At 38.4% G+C, this 22755-nt stretch overlaps 1 protein-coding gene and 1 long non-coding RNA gene across 4 annotated transcripts in view; both read right to left on the bottom strand.

Annotated features, from left to right (window-relative positions):
- LOC309687805 overlaps window positions 1-14149 on the bottom strand; it is a 61210-nt gene extending 47061 nt beyond the window's left edge. For both annotated transcript variants that reach the window (XR_014270865.1, XR_014270866.1), the window contains exons 1-3: window positions 13872-14149; window positions 10788-10936; window positions 7428-7560 (exon numbers count right to left, since the gene is read on the bottom strand). This is a non-coding gene — a long non-coding RNA (uncharacterized lncRNA). The remainder of the gene's footprint in view (window positions 1-7427; window positions 7561-10787; window positions 10937-13871) is intronic.
- Window positions 14150-16144: 1995 nt separating this feature from the next.
- On the bottom strand, window positions 16145-22611 carry LOC309687793 (protein sel-1 homolog 3). Of its 2 annotated transcripts, XM_082502989.1 has the most exons (23): window positions 22481-22611; window positions 21906-22380; window positions 21573-21699; window positions 21347-21468; window positions 21148-21263; window positions 20996-21057; window positions 20750-20882; window positions 20519-20654; window positions 20282-20419; window positions 19926-20131; window positions 19651-19830; window positions 19259-19378; window positions 18801-18941; window positions 18610-18672; window positions 18323-18496; window positions 18087-18214; window positions 17918-18001; window positions 17737-17827; window positions 17538-17625; window positions 17338-17447; window positions 17114-17241; window positions 16925-17027; window positions 16145-16601 (listed from the first exon to the last, which is right to left on the bottom strand). In XM_082502989.1, exons 1-23 carry the CDS (start codon window positions 22571-22573, stop codon window positions 16515-16517), a joined length of 3105 nt encoding a protein of 1034 aa, XP_082359115.1. In that variant the 5' UTR covers window positions 22574-22611; the 3' UTR covers window positions 16145-16514. The 2 variants fall into 2 exon arrangements, with proteins under 2 accessions (XP_082359115.1, XP_082359116.1); XM_082502990.1 differs by lacking the exon at window positions 20750-20882 and having other exon boundaries at window positions 20519-20607.
- Between the last annotated feature and the right edge of the window lie 144 nt (window positions 22612-22755).

Below are 22755 nucleotides of genomic sequence, written 5' to 3'. Positions count from 1 at the left end.
GAAAGCCGGGCTCTCTCAGGGGAAAAGGTGCATTAAACAAGAGAACACAATGCAGGGGTCATTGTGCAAGATGACAAGGTTCACTAGACCTTTTATGCTGCAGCTTCAATGCTTCCCTCAAGGCAGGTAAAGCTACAGAAACCTGTTCCATTATAGCTGTAGGTATTTATTTTTGTTGCACACTTTTCATCTTGTTTTTCTCAAGAGGGTTATGGGCTTGACCTTTATGTGGATGCCATTACAGTAGAATTATAAACCATAACTTTAGTGTTTATACAAGAAATATTAAATGTAAAACATGAACAAATATTTGGTCAATGTTATTTAAGTAATTATCAAATGCAGAAAAGAATCAAATGAAATAGAAATGATAACACCCATCCACAAGTTGATTTATTTTATTATATACTACTTCTTTTAAGGTAGACAGCAAAAAACAAATCTCGCTGGAATCTTTAGTCTACATGGATTAGAAATCTATGATAGGAGGCCTATATTAGATATGTTAAACTGACAAAAGCTGAAGCTGTAGAGTTAGAATTTGATCTGCAAGAATAACTCTGGCTCCAAAAATGCCATGTTGCACATTTCCCGTATGTGCAAATTCTGGTGGTGTCATCGAATCAGGTTCGTTTTATCCGCTTTTAGAAAGCTCACGAGCCACAAAAGGAATTACACAATCCCTCACACATGGTCTCTGGATCTCCTTTTACACCTAAACATCTGCAGTTCCATAACAACTTTAGGAGGTCCATCTTGACATTATTATGTGATACAATTCGATTTAAGAAAAGCTCACAAAGAGAGGACAGAAAATGACTAGAGTGTGATAGCAACACTGTCTCCAGGAGTGCCACAATAATTCGCTTTGTCTTGTTTTGCAGCTAATGTTTGTCTCTCCTCCCCTGAACGTCTCACTGCTAGTTTCCTATATGATGCAGACGAACTAGTCGCTGAGGTTGATCTGGGCAGGAGTTTCTAGCTGAATGACAAAATGTAATTCAAATTCAAATGTCTTTTTTTATGCTGCGACTCTTCGAGAAAACAATTTAAAGGCTGCAACCTCATAACACAAAATTACTGTGTCACATTTATATCATTTATTCCTGAATAAACATTACTATCACAGCAATTTCAGTTGTAAAAGAGGTGTTGCTCGTGGGAAGCGTAAAGCCAGATTTAATGAGGCTTGCTCTGTGCAGGGAGTCACAGGCTGTGACTGTGACATAGTCCACTGAGACTTCACTCCCCCAGTTCTGTACTGGGCGGTATATGTGCCATGACTTTTATAGTCCGTAATATTTCATGACCCTATACATTGGTAAATCAGAGTGAAGCAGATGAAAAACACAGCGGCACCAGTCAGTCTCCTAAAATAAACACTGCTACAAAAACCCTTCCACCGTGATGTGTTTTGGCTCAGTGACATTAAGGTCATCAGAATAAGCAAGTGCAACCAGGCATCCTAAATGAACTCCCTAAATAGTGGTTTTCGTAAGATGGCTTTCTGAAGTCATTTGTGTTGTAATGGAGCCGCACCCTGCTGAGCTGTGGGCTTTTTCAATTGACTACAACACCAGTGTTTGGGCTAATGAATGTTAGATGACTCCACACTTTCATTAAAAAAATAAGACACACTGCAGACACAGAGGTCTAGAAAACAAAAGGAAGAAAATCACCCCACTCTCAACAGCACAGCATCTCTGTTAAACAAATTTGTTATTAATATCAAGCATTAAACTGTAAAAATCTCTCTATATTAAGAGGTTTGATTTACATTACCTTTCAAATGAAAACTAATATGAATACAGTAAAGTATCTCAGGAAAGGATTCAACTTCAAGGAATAAACACTATAGACTAAGTCACCTTATAGTACTTATCAAATAATTAAATCCCTGTCCTTTTGACACATCATTTCTACCTAAAATAGTTACTAATTTGAAACAAAGCAATAGTGCCACCTAGTGTTTTAATGAAAGTGGACACGTCTTCACAGGCGACGCCAATGACAGCATTCAAAGCAACAACATGTATTATTAGATGACAAAGAGTCTTAATATCAATATTATTCAATAAGTTTCTTTAAAAGCAGATAAGGGGGAATTAAATGGCTTTATTAACAATACAGAGAAATTTAGCACCACAGTCCTTTTTTAATATTATGTATTATGTGACACAATAAACTAGGTATGGAACCACTTTCATTTCCATTTCCACCTTACAACTTCCTGTTTTGGGACTTTGTAACTTAGGAAAGCCAAAAAAAGCTCCTGGAAAAATTACACTGCATAAGCACATTTAAAAGGTCACTGAAAGAAGAGCAGGCACTGCAGCAGGAAACTTGAACAAGATGACCAGAATCAAAAAGAAGCAGTGTGCACAGAAGCAGATGAGGGATCCTGGTTTGTTTGCTAACTAAGATACACGCTAACACAACTGGGATGCCTGCTTGTCAAACTCAGTATTTAAAATTGATGCTTCTTTACTAGCAGATCAAAACTTCCATGTGGATTTCTTGTGCTGCTGCACTTGTTTGGGTTAGCAGTAGCTGACGATACAGCTGACTGCTTTGACTGCTTTTATCACTAGTGTCTGCTAACATAGTTGAGAATACACTGGTATGCTGTAAAGTATATTAAAATAGCCATTTAGTGTGGAAATTGCATTTTTTTTCCCCTTCTGATGTTTTTGATGTCCTCAACCAACAACCTAAAGTAAGAAATATAAATGGTACAGATTTTTCTGATTTAATTCCACTGAGGCACACGTAAGACTAGGTTTCCTGTTTCTTCGAGCAGTAAAATTACTGGCTTGTATTGAGATGAGATTTTGTGTTTATAACACAAGTAGCAGATTGGGTGTGCTGTGTGTGCCCCTCACTTCTGAAGCTTAGAGACCAGCAGAAATTAAAGTACCACAATCCTGTAATTATCACTTGAGCCTGCCCAGCAAATGCTGCATGCTCATGCTTAAAGACTACTTTTGACAGTTTTGTAATTCCCACTGTCATACTGATCTACCACAGAGTTGGATTTCTGTAAGTAGTGCCAAATGTACCAGGACTCTGCTTCACTTATTACAGGTGTTCTTTCAGAAAGGCTACAGGCCTGTTTTATTTCTGCACCACCATGCTCCCGCTTTGAATGTCTGCCATGCTCTCTCAAGGTTTTGAAGGTTGGCCCAGGCGTCTAGATCAAATAAATGCCTGCAGTGACAAATGGTACGACAGCCACAGCTGTATCTTGACTCTATCTGTACCCTCTGGTATGTTTACTTAATATAAGCAAGAAAGTAAGCTATGAAGAAATAACTAAACCACTGCAATTCTCTCCTGTAATAAAACATACAGTAAACAGGATAATTATATAAAAAGTTTCTTGCAATGATGTTTTAAGAATGTGTTTGCATATTACACGAAAGCTAAAGCAGCTACTGTTATATATGCTGATTGGTACCACAAATATATAGCACTGCAAATCAAAGAGTACTAACGGGAAGGGGTTGAAAAATGTGAGCAGTGCCAGTGCAGTGAAGCCTTTCGATGTCCCCTCTTGCAGCTTTGGGCACTTTTCATTGTGTAAATGTAAAACACTACACCTGACACAATCTGTTTAGCTGTCAAACTCTACTTTCCCACACTCAACTTAAATACATTAGCGTCTTCAGTGCCAGTCACAACGTTACTCATAGATTCTATAACCATTTATTCTTGGTAATGAAAAGAATCAATCTGGAAGGTGGTTGGCAGGCTTCCACTGCTACTTATAAGGCAGAGTTGTCTTTTGGCACATTACAAGCATTTGAAGTGCCTCCAGTGCTGTTCCCGGGGTTGTCCAGTGTGTCTAAGAAATTACTTGCATATCATTTACACTGATTGTTTAATCAGAGATCGTGACTTGGCAGAATTACTATAACGGATGTATTAAAATTGCATGACAGTTTTATATGATGGCACAAGATGAGCATACAGTACACTTCCTATTTTAGGCTATTTGATGATGCAGTTAACCAGTGCAATTAAGAATGAGTGCAGCAGTAACATGAGCTCATACCTCTGGGTGACGCTGATTTACATCAGCCAAAAGTATTACAGTGTGTTGACAAAAATGCTTATCTTACAAAACAGTGTTTACACTGGAAAATGCCAAAGTGGTCATTTTGAATCATATTGCATATTTCATCATTTTTCTTAAAAGAGGTTTATTCATCATATAGTAAATTTTGGAGTGTGTGGGATATTTAAAAAAAATTAATAAATAAAACAAACAACAGGACTACTTACTGTATACTTGGAACTGCCAAAGGCATCATTCTGACCTCATAGTAATCAGCATAACCTTACCTAGTTGGCTAACTTATACATATTTTGTAATGAAGGCTGTCCTATCATCAGCAAGATCTAAAATAATAACAATAATAATAATACTGACCAAAGTCATGTGTAAGTTATAAGTTGCTTCAAAGATTTTACAAAAACACATAATAACATTCCAAAATACATAAAATGAATGAAAGAAAAATATAAATACAAACAAGTGAAAAAGAGGCTAGAGTAAAATTTTAAGAAAATATTATAAGAAATTGCACAAAAATCAAATTGCACAGGCGTTTTTTGTTTTCTTTTTTTTAAATGGGGAACAGCTTTTATTGATTTAATGATAAAAGAAAGTTTGTTCCAAAGAAATGGTGAATACACAGTCCCCCCTTTGTAATTGATTCTCCACTCTGAGGGTGAATCAGTTATTGTTCTGAGAAATAAAGTGGAGCATGCACTGAAGTGAAGATTAAAGTGAAGATGCAAGGAGCAAAGGTAATAAAGGTGGATGAGTTTAAATGCCTGGGGTCAACAATTCACAGCAACAGAATGTACAAGCAGGTTTCAAGCAGGGTGAACTGAATTTCAGGAGTGATTTGTGGCTGAAGAATAGAGTTAAAAGGAAGGTTTACCAGATGGTAGCGAGATCTGCTATGATGTGTACAAAAAGACAGGAGGCTGAGCTGAAGTGGCAGAATTGAAGAAGCTAAAATCTTAACTCGGAGTGAACAAAAACTGGGCAGTATTAGAAATGACTACATCAGAGGCACAGCTGTGGAGACAAAGTTAAAGATGCAAGGCTGAGATGGCTTTTGCAATGAAAAGATAATTAACTGGGCAAAGGATATTGAAAATGTAGCTGCCAGGCAGGAGGAAAAGAGTAAGAACACAGAGAAAAGTCATGGATGTAGTGAAGGAAGACATGCAGAGCATTGGTGTGACAGAAGAGGATCCTGGGGATAGGGTGAGATGGAGGCAGATAATCTGCTGTAGCGACCCCTAAAGAGACGAGTTAGAAAAAGACGAAGTAGTGAATAGGAAGCCAAAGTAATTTTGCAAGGACTCAAGTGAAGTGTTGGTGAATAGCTTTGCTGCTGTGCTTTGTACTAACTTTAGAGCCACAACTATAAAGACAACTATAACCATGGAGAACTGGGCAGGTTGCAGAGAACTGCAGGAAAGGAGTGCAGTCCATGACCCATGTTGGTGGTTTTAGTGTCTAATGTTTATAGTCAAAAAATAGCAACTGGCAGTGCTACCCTTCAGCCTCCTAGTAGACACACTAATTCAAAATATGTCTCCTTGCTCCCGAGTTATCACATTCACAAAGTTTTCAGAAAACTTGACCTCTGACCTGTACCTTGAGCTCAAGGACACCGTGATTCGAACTTGTCCAAGATTTAACCTTTGGTATCAATTTGAAAAGCCCAGATGACTTTCTAACTGAGTTAGTGCATTCACAACATTTTCAGAAAATTTGACCTCTGACCTTGAGGTCAAGTTCATTGAGATTCAAACTCATCCAAGATTTTCATTAGCTGCACCTATTGCATCAATTTGATAATCCTATGTCGCCTTGTTCTCGAGTTATTACTTTCAAAATCTTAGGTGTCCACGCTGCCCACACGCCCGCCCGGCCAGTAGGCTGACTACCATACCCTATCAGCCTTTTATGACTGAGGGGTAAAAACTACTAGATTTAGTTATTTCAGTTTATTTATTTATTTATAATGTGATGTGTCATTACTTACATGTGAAGAGCATAGCAAACTGGCAGCACAGAGAACAAGCTAAATCTCCTGCCTGTGTCTCTGCAGCAGGCAGTTCACCTTGACAAGAATACCATATCCTCAACAGAAGGCATAGAAGCATGGGAAGCCAATAACCAGATGTCAACCACAAACACGTTTTGTTTTTTTTTAGCTTTCAGCCAATTATAAAACTAACTTTCAGGGTTTAAGGTCAAAAGATCTGTGGGAAGCTTTCTTTGTCTGATAAGCAAGCATCTGATAAGCAAGTGTGGATTATAGCATTAAGTAAAAATGTTTCAGTATTACTGTGACAGACAAAGCAGTTTAAAGAAGAATAGTAACTGAACTGTGGCAAGTATTTAATATCTGCTTCTTAAGATGGATCAATTATTTTTTCTGGTGTGGAATGTCCTCATCTGTCCTCCCACACATTTTACCCTGGCACATGCCACAGCTGAGCTCCATTAATCAGAGCTAATTTTATAAAGACTGAATACCCCGCACTCGATTCTCATGCATTAACCTTGTTGCTGCCCCTTACCACCCCTGAAAGTTGGAACTAGTGTGCACTAGTGTCTGTTCTTCAGAATATGTGAGTGTGTATACGTGTGCGTGTATATTTTAAGCTTTTGTCACTTGTTAGTGTACCTATTCCTGCCATGCTATAAATAACACCAGTCACAGGGAGGGATGGAAGCCAGTGGAGTGCCTTGACAGCAGAGGGCATAGTGGCCTTGTCTCTCTAGGATATGGGGATTAAATTTGCTCTGCAGCTCACTATGGATCTCATATAGTGTGCTATTGCACATTATATAGATTATGTACAGATTTTAACATGCTGTATTACTTATCTATCAAAATATAAAACAACATTCAAACTGTTATTCTTACATACCTCATCATATAGCGTCACTGGTGCTTCCACCTAGGATATGATGTTGCAGAGTCTTTAAGTTTACTCTTATTGTGTTTTGGGACCAAAATGAATTTTTAAAAAATTAAAGTGAAAATGACCTTCCAACAATACAATGCAAAATAAAACACATCCACCTGGAACCAGAGAACAATTGATACTTTATAAATAACAAATTTGATATCAATTGAAGCAGAAAGTGTGAGAGAGGTGAGTTCTTCCCATGCTTCCCATGCTTCCCTATGCTTTTGATATATGCAAGTCGAAGGGCAGGAAAGGCCTCACTAGGGCCTTACTAAGAAATATAAATGATTGTATATGGAAACACCGATGTTCTTCTGATTACAGTGGTCCTGAACTATAAATAAAAGCTGGTCCTTTTCATGTTTCCTACCTCATAGCACAGTGTAGTAGAAACAGAGTTTAATTTGGGGGGGTTTTCTTACCTTGACCATGGACACCCAGGAAGTGACCACAGAAAATGAGAGGAAGTTTGAAGTGGGAAAGCGCTACACACACTGTGAGAGCTCTGCATCCTGCAGTACTGAAGCTTCTTGTGACCATGGTACCTTCTGATACCTGGAAAAATATAACAATATTACAGCTGAAATTAACTTATGGTACAAAAATCAGTTCAGGACAAACAACAGCTGCAGGATGAAGGTGCCCATAATACACGGGTGCACAGTATTAATATAGGTTTATACTTGTACAATTGTTCTAAGTCAGATAAAATCTATCAGTTTACCTTTAATAAAATGTAGAGTTTGATGAATTAAGACATTCAGAAATATATACATAAAAATAATGTGAAATCTGAAACAAACAAAATGTGCTTTCGAAATGTAAGACCATCAGGAAATGATTAAACATTTCAATCCAGCAGTACCTCTAAGTTACTTGAAAAGACAACAGTAGTACAAGACAATAACAATAATAATCATAATTGATCATAGCAGACACTTCAAATGATAATCTGCAACTTACTTGGCTGTGTAAGATTTATTAATGTGTTAATAAATACATAATAAAGCTGAGGTTGGGCGGTATATAACCACTATTAAATACTTATTATTACTTGCTCTTAATTAAACGATGCATACTCATAACTGTGTTTATATCTGCAAAGACACATATTCTATCTTCACTAAGCAATGAAGTGAAGTAAAATGTGGGCAAAGCTCCATCTTCCCACTTTAATAACTCATGGACACTATCTGGCAAGGTATACTAAGTGCTATCATTCATTCTGACATTTAACAACGAGCTTTCAAAGGAAGAATAAAATCAATACCCTAACACTTTTATGCACTCATTTATTCAAATCTTGACACTGAAGAAAAAGATGATTTGGCTCCATTTCATAATTAGACAAAAAAAAAAAAGACTTGCAAATACTAAACAATATGAAGACAATCTTGATCACCATCCATTACAACACATCAGTCTGGTAGAGTATTGCTTAATCCAACATACAAAAACCACAATGGAGAACTGAACATTTAATGTAATTACAACTTGTAATAGTCAGAGTTGTGACTATTATAGGGTTATATATAATTGAAACCTAAACTCCTATACGTTGTAATAATACACATACACAACATATTTGACAAAAGAGAACTTACTCTCACCTAATTGCTAAGTTCTGCAAGGAGTCAGTTTTCAATGCTTCCTGAGAAAGTCAGCAAGAAAAATAAACACAAGTAAACCTGCAGATTTTTTTTTCTTTTTTTCTGAATTTCATATTCTGATGTTCACTAGTGTGTTTTCTGATGTTCACTAGTGTGTTTTCTGGGTTGGAAAAGTCTCATTTCCCTCACAGAAATCCAGAAAAAGAACGAGAACATTCTTTTTGTCTTCTTGTGCCAGGATTAGAAAAGTTGCAACATATAGTACAGCTAAGGAAGAATTAGCTAGGATTCCCTATGAAATGAAATTTCTTTCCTCAAATATTTCCTAAGTGCTGTTAAATAGAGCAAGGATTTTTTTTAAACACAGCTTTTCCAAACATCCTAGTTTTATTTTGGATCCTTACATTATTTTACTTTCCAAGCAAAAATAAAATTATTTCACAAAAAACAAGAACTACCAGGGTTAAAATTATTAAACCCACTGATGCTAACAGTCAGTTAGCATCAGCTAACTGATGCTGTTATCCAAAGTGTGATAACATGCTTTTGATAACAGCCTGCAGTGATTTATTTTTAAGTTTTCAACAAGTCTCACACACATCTCCTGAGCAATCCGCCCATTCTTCCTTGGGAAATCTCTCAAGCTCCTCCAGATTTGATGGTCTGCTGGCATGGAGCTTGGTCTTCAGTTCAACTTACAGATTTTCAATGGGCTTCAAGTCTTTATGGCCAAAGAGCTCTAGCTCTAGCTTCATCGTATCTGACCGAGGGATGCACTTGGTCAGACAATCTGGATGCAGATTCTCCATCCAGATTGTCCTTAGGATACTTCAGTCTAGCTTGCAGGTTTTTTCTTGTGCAGAAGTGGAATTTTTTCTTGCACTGCAACTTCGGAATCCATTCTTGTGTAGGGTTCTTTTGATTGTCTTCTTTTATACCACAATTCCCGACTTGCCTGAGTGATTCACTCATGTGCTGCCAGTTGTACTGGGGTCTTAAGACACATCTCTCACTAGTTTTCTTTCAAACAAGACTAGAGTCTTTGAAATGTTTGCTCTGGCAGGCATGTTCTGCACTGTGTGAATTTCTTGATGATATTTCTCACTATAGTTCTTGACACTTGAAAATGTCGTGATAGCTTTGTTTATCCATCTCTTACTTTGTGAGCATCAACTTTCTTTCCCTTAAGCCTAAACTGATTTCCTCTGTTTTTCGTTTTCTCAAGTGACAGCTCCAATCCATGCTTGAGATTTGCATCCTGTGTGTGAACTGGAAGATAACACTAAATTTCAACTTACTTAATAAATTTCAGCATTACAAAGTTTGTGGATAAATGTTCTTTCTTACATGTAAATGTAAGTAGAAAAAACTCATCAGTGGTTTTAAAAAGTCCTCCAAGACATTTTAAATATTGTCGCTGGCTTTCGTTCAATATATCTCCACATTAGAAAGAAGGCCTTATTGGTGCACTAAGATGCTTGATCAGTGTTTTCTTTATAGTTCCTCTGATCCCCACAATTACCAGAAAATGAGTGTGCTGCAAATTTTCAAATAGCTTTTATCACACCACTTACATTATGATATCTATGGCCCACTGATTATGGCATATAATTTCTAACATGGAAAAACGTAGTGACTCATAAACATATCACTATTTTGCTTAAGATTTGAGCAGAAATAGGAAAAATGAATAAATAATACAATAATATGATTTTAGTCCAGAATCGCATTTTTAAAGGAAATAAAATATTTCAAGGCTATAGTTAATTATACTGAGCACACAGTACTATAGCTTCGGTATACCAATGTTCCATAATAACCCTAACTTGTAAGAGTAAGATTAAATAACAGAATATTAACCAAAAGTGAAAAGACAGCTTTTTAGCTGAAGACCCAAAATGAAAAGACAGCAGATATCCTTGAAGACAGTTATGTGGAGACTTAGCTTAAAAAATAATGACAGTTGACAAATACCACACATGTTCCTTTGAACTTAAAACTAACTTTTTAAGTCTCTGAAAAGGAAAGCTTCAATCCAACTAAAAGTCTTCAGTGCTGCAAACAAGAAATGATTAAAAATGCCCACAAGTGCTGCAGTTAGTACTACTTTACACTCGTCCCCAAATACAATAGACACACAACCACATACACACACACTAACAAACACAGTACCTTCACAGTGTCTGCACCTCTGTGTAGCCTTTCAGTTGTATATCCCACAAATGAGTGAAGCTCACCGCCTGAATGACTTTCTTCCCTTCGCCTTATCTGTACACACTCAACTGCCACAGCTCTCTTTCCTTGCACCAGCCAAATAACCTCTGCAAACACAGAGGGAGAGAAACAGATGGGAAAAATGAAAAAAAGAGAAAAAGGAGATCAAAACCAGTGGATGGGAAAAAGAAGAAAAGAAAAAGCGAGACAGATTGCATTGATCATGTAGATTGTCAGGAGCTGCATTCATTGTAAACCAGCATGCACAAAGTAAAAGCTGCAGAGTTACACTAATTTGATTTCAAATTCCCCAAGTGCTGGCGTTTCCTTTTCTATTCAACTTCTCTCCACATTTCAGCTTTTGAGCTTCAAATCACAAGCCTGGCTATGGTGCACTTAAATTACAATGATTGCAGAACCTTATTGAAGCTTGGACAGCGTACCCTATAACCTCTCTTTGTACAAAGTAATTGAAAACATATTAAAGTCACAGTAAGGGGAACAAAAACAGATATGCTTTGTATAACAGTCCCTGTCCTAAATCAAAAGAAGCAAGATAAAAATGGCCGTGAAATAGTGGTAATATATCAGAGCAGCAAAAAATAGTGGAAGAACAAGTGAGACCAACTATTCAGACATCACTGGCTTTTCTCATGTATATTTCTCTTTGTTACTGGCATATATGTCAACCGTTAAATTACTAGACCCAGTAAAATTAGAATAAATTAAAAATGATAACAGGCAGTTCACCATTTAGAGGTTTATCAAATCATGCCAAAATAGTTATCATCACTAATATAAGTACAGAACTCACCACTCTCTTATAATGTAAGCAATACACAGCACAAAATCCATCTCTACATTTCAAAAGCACTTGTCCAACTACCCATTCTGCCTCTGTCTGTTACACAGCTCAATTGGAGAGGTTAATGTCTCACACAGTATAATACAGCTATTGTTCAGGGTATTATTGGGAATTTGAGACATATATTAAACTGACAGACAGGCTCCTGTAATTTAACCAACCATTTTGGCAGTGTTTGTAATTCTGATGTATTACTTTAGGGTTCACGTCATTATCAGTGAGGTGATGACATTAATTTGTCAACCCTCTGTAACCACGTCATTGCCCTTTTCAGCACTGTGGTAAGAACAGAGGTCACCTGGATAATAGAAACGCTCCAGGTTTTAAGAATTTTGGAACTTTCTCAAAAACATAAGCTGATGCACGGACTTGAATCCAGGTCTGGAGGCTGAAGGTCAGTCTCCCTGCTGACTGCAAGCTGCTGTCCAATAGGTACATTAGTCATAGCCTCCATCACCAGTAAATGAAAAAAAAAATCTCCAACACCACGAAGCGGCATTTCAACTGAAATTTAAGGTACATTCAGTGTACATTCATGAGTGAATAAATAATTGTTACTTTTTGTTTTCATGCTGTCAAATTATTGTACTTAGTTGGGGTATTTGCCTATGATGCACAAATACAGACACTATATTATCAGGCACTTTATTAGGTGCACTTGTTCAAATGTTTGTCAACACAAATATTTTGTGAGCCAATTACATGTCTGCAACTCAGTGTAGTCATGTAGACACGGTCAAAATGACCGGATTATATCACACAATCATCTCTAATGTTAACAGAGAACGGTCCGAAAAAGAAAAACCATCCAGTGAATGGCAGCTCCTCTGGATGTTGGATGGATCTCTGAATTGTTGATGCAGGGGTTCACAGAAGTATAGCCAGACTGTTTCAAGGTGACAGGGAGGTACCAGAAACTTAAGCAACCACTTGCTACAACAAATGTAGAACATCTCTGAACACACAACTTGTCAAACCTTAAAGCTGATGGCTTACAGGAGTGGCTACAATTCACACAGATTCACCAAAACTGGACAACAGACGATTGGAAAAAAGCTGATGAGTCTTTTTAAAGGCTGTAACATTTATATGGTAGGTACTACTTTCACTGTACTCAAATTGCCTCTACAGTTACCAGGGCTCAGTCTAATAGAGCACCTTTGGGATGTGGTGGCATCACAATTATGTAGATGACAAATATGCAGTAATTGTGTAATGCTATCATTTCAACAAGGACCAAAATCTCCGAGCAATGTTTCCACCACTTTGTTGAATCCATCCAATGAAGAGTTAAGACAATTCTGTTGTTTTTTCAAGTCTATTTTAACCCGGTTTAAATGTAAGTTTTCTTGCACTTAGCTGGAGAAATACTATAAAAATGTAGCTAAAAAAAACTAACTGAAAAAGCTTGCATTGACCTATCCAATAATTAATTCAACAGGTTCGACATTGCAACAGTCATAATGTTATTATGCTTTGCAATGTGGGTAAAAAAGGGGGAAAAATATTCCTTTGTTTCTGGAGCTAAGAGTAGCCAATAACATTGGCTAACTTCTTGGGTAATGCTAGCTTAAAACAACATGGCTCAGCCTGTCCGGTCAAATCCCTTAGCCCAGGGGTCTGCAACCTTTAACACCCAAAGAGCCATTTGGACCCGGTTTCCACGCAGAAGAAAACACTGGGAGCCCCAAAAAATTTTTGACGTCTAAAATGAAGATAACACTAAAAATTAAAAAAAAAGAAAAAAAAGAAAAAAAAAAGAAGGAAATAAAGACAGCGAGGGAAAAATTCACATCAAAGACATTTGAATAAATAACAAGTGAGAGAAAAAAAATGAAGACAACACTGTATATATTGTTTTTACCTTTATGTTTTGTGTGAACAACTAAAGTGTGTTGCTTATTAAATCCATGAAGTGCTAATGAGAAAATTATATTTTATTTATGTAATTAACACATTTTGAACTCTTAAAGAAATATAACAAAAGGAAAGACACCCAGCTGAACTAAAATGATCCATGTAGCAAACAAAAACTGTTGTGAGCCGCCCCCCTTATATCGCCTTTGGGCTTTTGGAGCCTTGACCTGACTTTTAAAAAGTAATTGGAAAAGAAGCACTATGCTGCTAAAAAATGAAAAATAGATATTTGCAAAATTCTGCCTAAATATGTATTTTACCTGGTTAATGTGTGTGGCGGGGCGTGGTCTGCAGCTCCGCTGCATGGGAGTCGGACGCACCTGAGCGGCACCCGCAATCACGCCTCGCCGCCTTAAAGTCTGTGCTCTCTCTGCTGTTGTGTTGTCGGGCTGTGAGCTGAAAAACTATAGCCGGCTGTATGCGTGCAGCAACCGTGTATGAAAAGTGGTCAATAAAGAGATGCTGAAAAGCAGCGGGTCTGCCATGATATGTTTTCAATGGAACTTCTGCTCCTGAACCTCTGCGCACAGCGTCTGCAAATCGGGGCTGTACGAAGTCACTTTCATCTTTACGCAGGACTGTAAGCTATCATCTATGAGGCGTGAGCGGTGTTTGTTTTTAACATAGTTCACGGTGGAGAACAGCTGCTGACATAATGTGGATCCGAAGATCCATAATTGGCCTATCTGGGGTTGAAAGTCTCGATAAATGCACGGCGTTTCGGCGGGTATACCGGCTTCCGCGAGTGTGACGCTTATTTTGAGCGATGAAAAATAAAAAAAAATACAATTTTCTTTTTATATTTCAATATCAAAGGATGCAATGTTATCGTAAAATTAATTAACTAAACATTTGTCATACCATCATCACCCCCCCCCAACAAATGCCAAATTATTCCCCAAAATAGAACCAGGGGAATTAAGATGTGGCTGAACTAATTTGTTCTGAGGAGAGTTGTCAGTGACTACTTGTTTAACTCTGATTATTAGAATATGAATTGCTATAGAAATTCTCTGGATTGTTTTCTGTTTGTAAGCAGCATTGTGTTACTGTATATATACACACACATACACTCAACAAAAATATAAACGCAACACCTTTGTTACTGCTCCCATTCCCCATGGGATGGACGTAGAGACCTAAAATTCATTCCAGATACACAATATGACCATCCCTCCCAAACAGTGGTCACAAATCAGTCCAAATGTGTGGTAGTGGGCACATCTGCTATATTGAGATAATCCATCCCACCTCACAGGTGTGCCACATCAGGATGCTGATCTGACATCATGAGTAGTGCACAGGTGTACCTCAGACTGCCCACAACAAAAGGCCACCCTGGAATGTGCAGTTTTTTGCGCTATTGGGGGTCTGGGGACCCAGAACCGGTCAGTATCTGGTGTGACCACCATTTGCCTCATGCAGTGCAACACATCGTCGCATGGAGTCTATCAGATTGTCAATTGTGGCCTGTGGAATGTTGGTCCACTCCACTTCAATGGCTGTGCGAGGTTGTTGGATATTCGTGGGAACTGGTACACGCTGTCGTATACGCCGGTCAAGCACATCCCGAACATGCTCAATGGGTGACATGTCCGGTGAGTATGCTGGCCATGCAAGAACTGGGACATTCTCAGCTGCCATCTGCCCTGAACAATGTGAACCATGATTCATCCGTGAAGCGCACACCTCTCCAACGTGCCAGACACCATCGAATGTGAGCATTTGCCCACACAAGTCTGTTACGGCGACGAGCTGGAGTCAGGTCAAGACCCCGATGAGGACGACGGGCATGCAGTTGAGCGTCCCTGAGACGGTTTCTGACAGTTTGTGCAGAAATTGTTTGGTTGTGCAAACCAATTGTTCCAGCAGCTGTCTGGGTGGCTGGTCTCAGACGATCTTGGAGGTGAACCTGCTGGATGTGGAGGTCCTGGGCTGGTGTGGTTACACGAGGTCTGCGGTTGTGAGGCCGGTTGGATGTGCTGCCATATTCTCTGAAACGCCTGTGGAGACGGCTTATGGTTGAGAAATGAACATTCAATGCACGGGCGACAGATCTGGTTGACATTCCTGCTGTCAGCATGCCAATTGCACGCTCCCTCATTGCTTGTGGCATCTGTGGCATTTTGCTGTGAGACAAAACTGCACATTCCAGGGTGGCCTTTTGTTGTGGGCAGTCTGAGGTACACCTGTGCACTACTCATGATGTCAGATCAGCATCCTGATGTGGCACACCTGTGAGGTGGGATGGATTATCTCAATATAGCAGATGTGCCCACTACCACACATTTGGACTGATTTGTGACCACTGTTTGGGAGGGATGGTTATATTGTGTATCTGGAATGAATTTTAGGTCTCTACGTCCATCCCATGGGGAATGGGAGCAGTAACAAAGGTGTTGCGTTTATATTTTTGTTGAGTGTACATACATATAATATTACATTTAAACCAGAAAGTGGCAGGGCTGTGGATATTATTACTGCTTTTAAACAAATGTGTTTAGTTTGTTTACTTTATATAAATCCAAATATTAATTTTGAACTATAAGATATGTGTTTCTCATGATGCAGTATAAAGTGGTGATGGTGGAGTTGACCATCTGACCATCTGGTCATTCACTCACAAATGAACCAAGATGAAATAATCAACAGAGGAAACAGCAATCTTTATGATTTATTCAATTAAAAAATAAAATAAAAGCGAGTCTTTTTAACAGCAGTAAACAGATTACAGACACAGACATATACAAAAAATACATTCATTTTTATGTCAGCTTTGCTCCGTACAGTTGTCCCAAGTAACCAATAGGTAAACTACTGTGGTGTTTCTGTGCTAATGAAGGTTGATTTTTCCACATAGTCCTTCAGTTTGTTTGCAGGCAAGTGTCACAACAACCTTGGTTCTAGTGGAGAGACAAGCGTCTCCTGAACATACCACGGATGATTAAAAACACTGTTGGAGCTGCAACCACAGCAAGAGCAGTGCAGAACTGTGGGAAATAAAAGGAACAGGAACACAAAATTCAGATTGAAGCAGTATTAATATTAATTTGATAGATAAATATTATACTACACCACATTACCTAATAGATTTAGATTTTAATATTTTCAAGTTTTAAAATTTGATGACTTCTTATCAGTGTGAATGTCATTATATTGTATAATGATAGAAACATGTTACAGGCTACACAAAGAATAATAATTTAAAGACACTGAGTACTTCCGTTATGACATATTGTGTTTGAACCTAATTTTGGGTTGTTAAATCTTATGTTGATCACTGATTTGTTGTAGATATGGATATTACACTTACCTTAATAGCAGCGCTATAGTGCTTTTGAAATGTCTGTACGTATACACTGAAGAGGGCAAGGCTGCAAGGAAAGAATGAGTCTGCATCTTCCGAGTCTCTGCATCTTTTGGAAAGAAATATAGATTTTTTTGTTGCATATACGTACGTGCAGTAAGCTGCATTTTTAATACAGACAGTATTCAAACAAACCTTTTGTACAGGGCATTTAGAAGCAATTCCTTGTCTGCCAGGTATAACTCTGAGATGCCAAGTTTAATCAGTATAGACAGTGGCAGCTTGTAACCTTCTTCACCAAGGACACCTAAATTATACCATCCCTGTGGAAAATGACAGGTATGACTTACTAAAACATAAACAAACGCACACAATATATACAAAAACATAGCAAAGGTGTAATGTAAAAGCAGGTAAACCTGGGGATTGTTCCTTAGTGCTGCCAGTGTGTACATCTGTGCTGCAGAAAACAAGTTTTTCTGCCTGTTACCATGCCTCTCGTAAAACAAGTCGCCCATCCTAATAAAAGCTGGGGCGAAAACAGATTTCGAGATCAAATCAGGTATAGTAAGTGCACAAGTCTGCAACTGTTCTGTTGCATTTAAAGTTAGTGACTTACCATAAGTGTTAGGATTTTGACTTTGGATCGTAATGTTGTAATATCTCCACATACAGTCTGATGCATAATCAGGATCCAGAAAACCTCCCTATTGACATAAAAGTAGTAAATAAAGAGGGAGAGCTGAAGTAAGCAGGAAAGTGACAATAACATTTAGGCTAATAGAGGCACATTTCAGATTTACATTTCTGTTACTTACCGAATTTTGTTCACACAGGTACGCCACATTAAACTGTGCAACTGCATATCCTGCTTCAGCAGCCATCATGTAATATAATAGTGATGTGAACCTGTAGCGAAGTCAGAAGATGAAATAGCTGTAATTGCATTCTAGTGATCTGATCAGGATTTTGGCAACTGTGACTAGAGAAAGACTTTACACGTCGTTCTTGAGATAGGCATCCAAAGCTTTGTGTAAGATGCTGCCCAAGTATCCGTTGTGCTCCGCTGCCCACTTTACCCACCTGCAGTAAGTTAAGAATACATTCTGGTTAAGAGACAAATAGAAATGCATGTGAATTAAAATAAATAAAAAAGTAAGTTGCTGACAAAACGGCGTCGGATGGATGTCTGTTGACAAAGCCAGGCATCCCAGTGGTCCAAATGTCAGCAATCAGAATCCCTCCCCTGATATTTCCTCTCTCTGCAGACTTCAGATAGTACTTATAGGCTATATACTGTAGGACAGATAAATTTGTTATATTATAAGATATATTTGTTATTACCACTTACAGGACCCATGAAATATACGTTACAGTGGATGATGATGTTACGGTTGAGCTTACCTGGTTGGCAGGTTTTCCTGGATAAAGGCCCTGTGAGTAAATCACACCAAGATTGAAAGCTGCTTCTGGACACATGAGGAGATCGGCCTGTTCCCATAGCTGTATGGCCTGTTTGTAGTCCTTCTCAAAGTGCTCATAGTACCAAGCCAAGGCATTTATTGCAGGAACATGACCCTGTAGGACCGATTATTTTGAGAACCAGAATGAGATGCAAACTTAAAGTGGACTCCAGATGTTACAGCATAGATAACAAATACATCATAAAGAAGTTTTTAACATTTAGCCACCTTATCCATTGCTTTCTTTAGGAATGTGACAGCTTTTGGAATGTTCTTTTCCACTCCATGTCCCTACAGAGAGAAACATTCATATATTACAAGTAGATGTGACTAAATGTTAACACAGGTGGAAGGAAAATGCTTTAGATTAAGATATTTGTCAATGTTGTTCCATATTGCATATCAAACACAAATCTGACCTGCAGAAGTACTATCCCATAGTCATACATTGACACTGGATCCTCCCACTGGACAGCTCCCCTTTCATAGTGTCTCACAGCCTTCAGGATGTTTGGAGTCACTCCTTGCTGGCCCCAGAATAGCATGCGGGCAATAGCTTGCTGTAAGAAAATTTTCAAAGTATTACTAAAATCTAAATGTTGAAATCCCCCCAGGAGTCGAGTTTTAAAAAAAAAAGTGATGCAGATCAACACCAGCAGAGTTTCCTTTGCCCATGCTCCACCTCTGTAGCCTCTGTAGTTCTTGCTAATGAACATCAGTGATTTTACTTCTGCTTTTGTCTTTGTGGAAGAACAATTATACCAACAGTTATATCAGCAGTTAGTCTTGTGACAAACCTGTTAACTCAGTCTTTGGCTTGATGAAATGTGAGAAGCATACTTGAAACAAAAGGGCAACAACAAAGTCAGTAGACTACCTCAGCCTCAGTTGCTCCCCTCCGGGCCTGATGTTTGAGCCATTGAAAGATGTGGTGGTTTTCATTGGTCTGGATATTCAACATCTTTTCATCGTTCACAAAAATAGCCTCAACTGTTGTCTAAAAAGGAGAAAAAAAAAGAGGAGACAAATGCTAAGGTTCAAAAATAAATTTGCTTTAAATTAAATGTTAACTAATTTTGATCACTGTAATAATTCCGCTTTCATTATACTGCTGCTTTTTTATGAACTGAAGAAACAAAGATACATTTATTGAGGACAGAAATCGAAAAACTGTAGCCATGATAAAAAGTAATCTAAATGTATTGGTAAAGCAGGTCATACATTGTATAAAAAAATTATTTATATAGAAAAAAACAATGGTTTCCAAACCTGCTGTGGTGAGGGATTGTGACGGTCTATAGTTGTCTGTTGAGCAATGTTAGCATAATAGGCATAGGCCAGATCATGATCCTTGGGCTGACCATGCAGTCCAAGGTGGTGCAGGTGCCCAAGATGCAGCAATGCCAATCGATCACCCTTTTGGGCACCCAGCAGGCCAAGGAGCCAAGCCTGCATCATACATTTAAACATGTGAGAATATATTGAAAAAAAGCTTTTAAAAAACAAATAACTAATTAAACTATAAATGACCTGATAAAACAGACCTTAAAAGGCTCTTTCTGGACTCCTGGGCCAGTACTGTAGAGCACAGATGACATGTGCAGAGCTCGGGTATCAGCTAGACAGCCAGCTTGGAGAAGCAGTGATAATACTTTGCTGACCACTTCCGTGCTTCTCGCTTTGCCCAGCTTATGGAGTGATAAGGAGTATAGTGCTCTGCCCAAATCATGCAGGCCAACTGCTCTTCCTTCTGCAAGGAACAAATTGAACTTTAATGTGTTTAATGACATGCAGAATCCAAAACAGCAGCTATTACAACTGCAGAAAAGCATCATTAATTCAGACCGCATTATATTTTAAAATGCCCTGGCAATTGAAAATATTATACTTCATCTCTCACCATGTTTTAAAACTAATAATTTGGCCAGTTTAGCGGCATGTCTTCTGCGAGGAGCAGCTGCTTCCCACGATGCACACTGTGGATTTGATGTTTGTCTGTGTTTTACCACCCACTTATGGAAAGCATGAGAGCAAGTTTCTGAAGAAAAGCAGCACAAACACATTACTCACAGTGTCATTATTTGAAAAGTTATTTTTTGCACCATCTAGTGTAAGTAAACCCTACTGCTGGTATTACCGGCTTCTGTCCTCTGCTGGATCTTGATTGAATAGCCACTGATCTTGACATTCATGTCAAAGCTAAATTCTTCACAAGTCTGCAGCCACCTGGTGAGATTTAAATTCTGTATAACATCTGGAACATAAAACTCAGACTGAAAAAGAAAGATATAATCAGACTTGAACACAGTGAACAGTTGAGTTGGATGTAGCTACAAGTATTAAGTAAGTACAGTATTACTAGAAGTACCATAATGTCAGACACTATTCGGTTCCGGTGGTATATCACTGGTCCAAAATAGCCTTTCACTCCTGGTATATACTTCCCTCCTCCAATCACAAAATATCCCTCTGTGTCATCAAACATGATAATAAATCTAAACCTGTAAAGCATGTTATACAGCAGAAGAGCACATAGTGTTATAGTACACCTCAAATGCATTTTCTTCCTCTGGGTAAAAACTGAATCATGATGTCACATTAGAAATAGACTTACATATATTCAGAAGTTTTAACTGTTCTCTGGTTGTTATCCAAGCATACCATATTGACAGCCACCTGAGATGCAATGACAATGAGCATGTTTTTTTCATTATGATGATGATGTGCATGATAAACGGTATGCTGTGTCAACAAAAGACTACTTACTGTTCTACCTTGCACCATCACAATAAGATTGCACCACACATTTAAAGGGACCTTGAATGAAGAGAGAAATGCAGAGGATTCCTGAGACTCTCCATTCGTCTGGATGTGTAGGTGACCTGTGTTTAATGTGAATGAAGATGAGCCTTATGGAAGTCAAGATAATGCGATAAATAGAATATGTAAGAAAAATTAACTATACCTGACTTTGTGAGGAGTATTGCTGGTGTGATATAACTATTTTGGGAATTTATATGATGAAACACGCCACACAAGGCTTCCTGGCAGTGTCTGGTTACAAATATCCAGATGGAAAGCGTACACCTAGAAACCCCCCCATAAAAAAAGACTTGTTTAAATGACCTTAAATGGTAACTTCAATGACAGAATGGAAAACTAGCAGATATACTGTAAACAGTCTATCATACCATGGGAAAGAGATGGCTTTAACACGTAAATACTCCAGAACCTCATTCCTGTGGGGATTCAGTGTCTTTGTGATACCAAAGCTTTCTCCAGTTGAAGCATAGATTGAAGACAGCAAATGAAGCGTTTCTAAATGAAATTTGGAAGCCTACAATTTAGCATGGTTATTGCAAAGTTTAAAAAACGAGGACTGTGTGAGTTTTTTCATCTTTCTCTGAAATCTTTAAGATTCACAGAATATTGCTGTCAAATACGGTGAGAGAATGTTTTTTTTTTCATAGCTTCACTTTAACTTCATATAGAGTTAACTTTTACTCGTACTTCTCCAACCTCACCTTGCTCCAAGGCACACTGTTTCTGGATAAACTGTTTAGTTAGCTGGAGCATTTGTGTGCCCCAGGCAATACAGAGCTGATGTTGTTTGACACGTCGACTTAAGTAGGGCTTAGGTTTCAAATTTGCCACATGTTGAGCTCTGACAGACTTCTCAGTATCATCATATCCAGTGTGTCTGACTGAGGCTCGAAGGATACAACTCAGCACCCACTGAGAGTCTGGAACAATCCCATCAGGTTGATACACCAACCAGTCTGGCAGATTCAGCTTCACAGTCCTTATTTTATTGACACCTGGGACACAGTTCCACTGTCTTAGCAGAAATGTGCTTATGGTGCCAGTTTCAAAGGATACAACACAGTCCAGCTGTACTGTAGCAGGTTCATCACAAGAGTAGAGTACTTGCAAAAGATGGTCTGGCAAAGCCTCCTCTGGAGGATTCAGGATTTTCACCTCATCTAAACCCCAAACAACCTGTATGTGACAGAAGACAAGCATACATTTTCCTGAGAAGACTACACAAGAAGGAACCAGTGTATTAGTGAATTATTGATGAAGGCAAACCTTCTCCTACCTGCATCGTGAGGCAAAGCTGATAGATATATTTGTACAGTGTATGAAAATCCATTGCCCAAGCAATAATCTTGCTGCAGTGAAACAGAAGCATCAAGACCCGGATCTTATCCTGCTCTAACTCAGCTACTCTCCTAGGTAAATATTTGACAGCACAAAGCTCCACCCACTTACTATATACACCTCCGTGGAGCTCTCTGGATTTGGTTGCATTTCACTGCTGATAATATAACAAAAGGTAACCCAGTATCTTTCACCGTTTCCTGAATCTACATT

Source organism: Aulonocara stuartgranti (genome assembly GCF_965226115.1).
Source record: "Aulonocara stuartgranti genome assembly, chromosome: 14".
NCBI lineage: Eukaryota > Metazoa > Chordata > Actinopteri > Cichliformes > Cichlidae > Aulonocara > Aulonocara stuartgranti.
This window is presented reverse-complemented; position numbering and strand designations above follow the sequence as displayed.

Coding starts and splice junctions, on each gene's coding strand:
- LOC309687793 (XM_082502989.1), bottom strand. CDS start 22,573: ATGCTTCTGTTTCACTGCAGCAAGATTATTGCTTGGGCAATGGATTTT. Junction 22,381..22,480: donor AGCTTTGCCTCACGATGCAG/GTAGGAGAAGGT, acceptor TGTCACATACAG/GTTGTTTGGGGTTTAGATGA. Junction 20,132..20,281: donor ATTATTAGTTTTAAAACATG/GTGAGAGATGAA, acceptor TGTTCCTTGCAG/AAGGAAGAGCAGTTGGCCTG.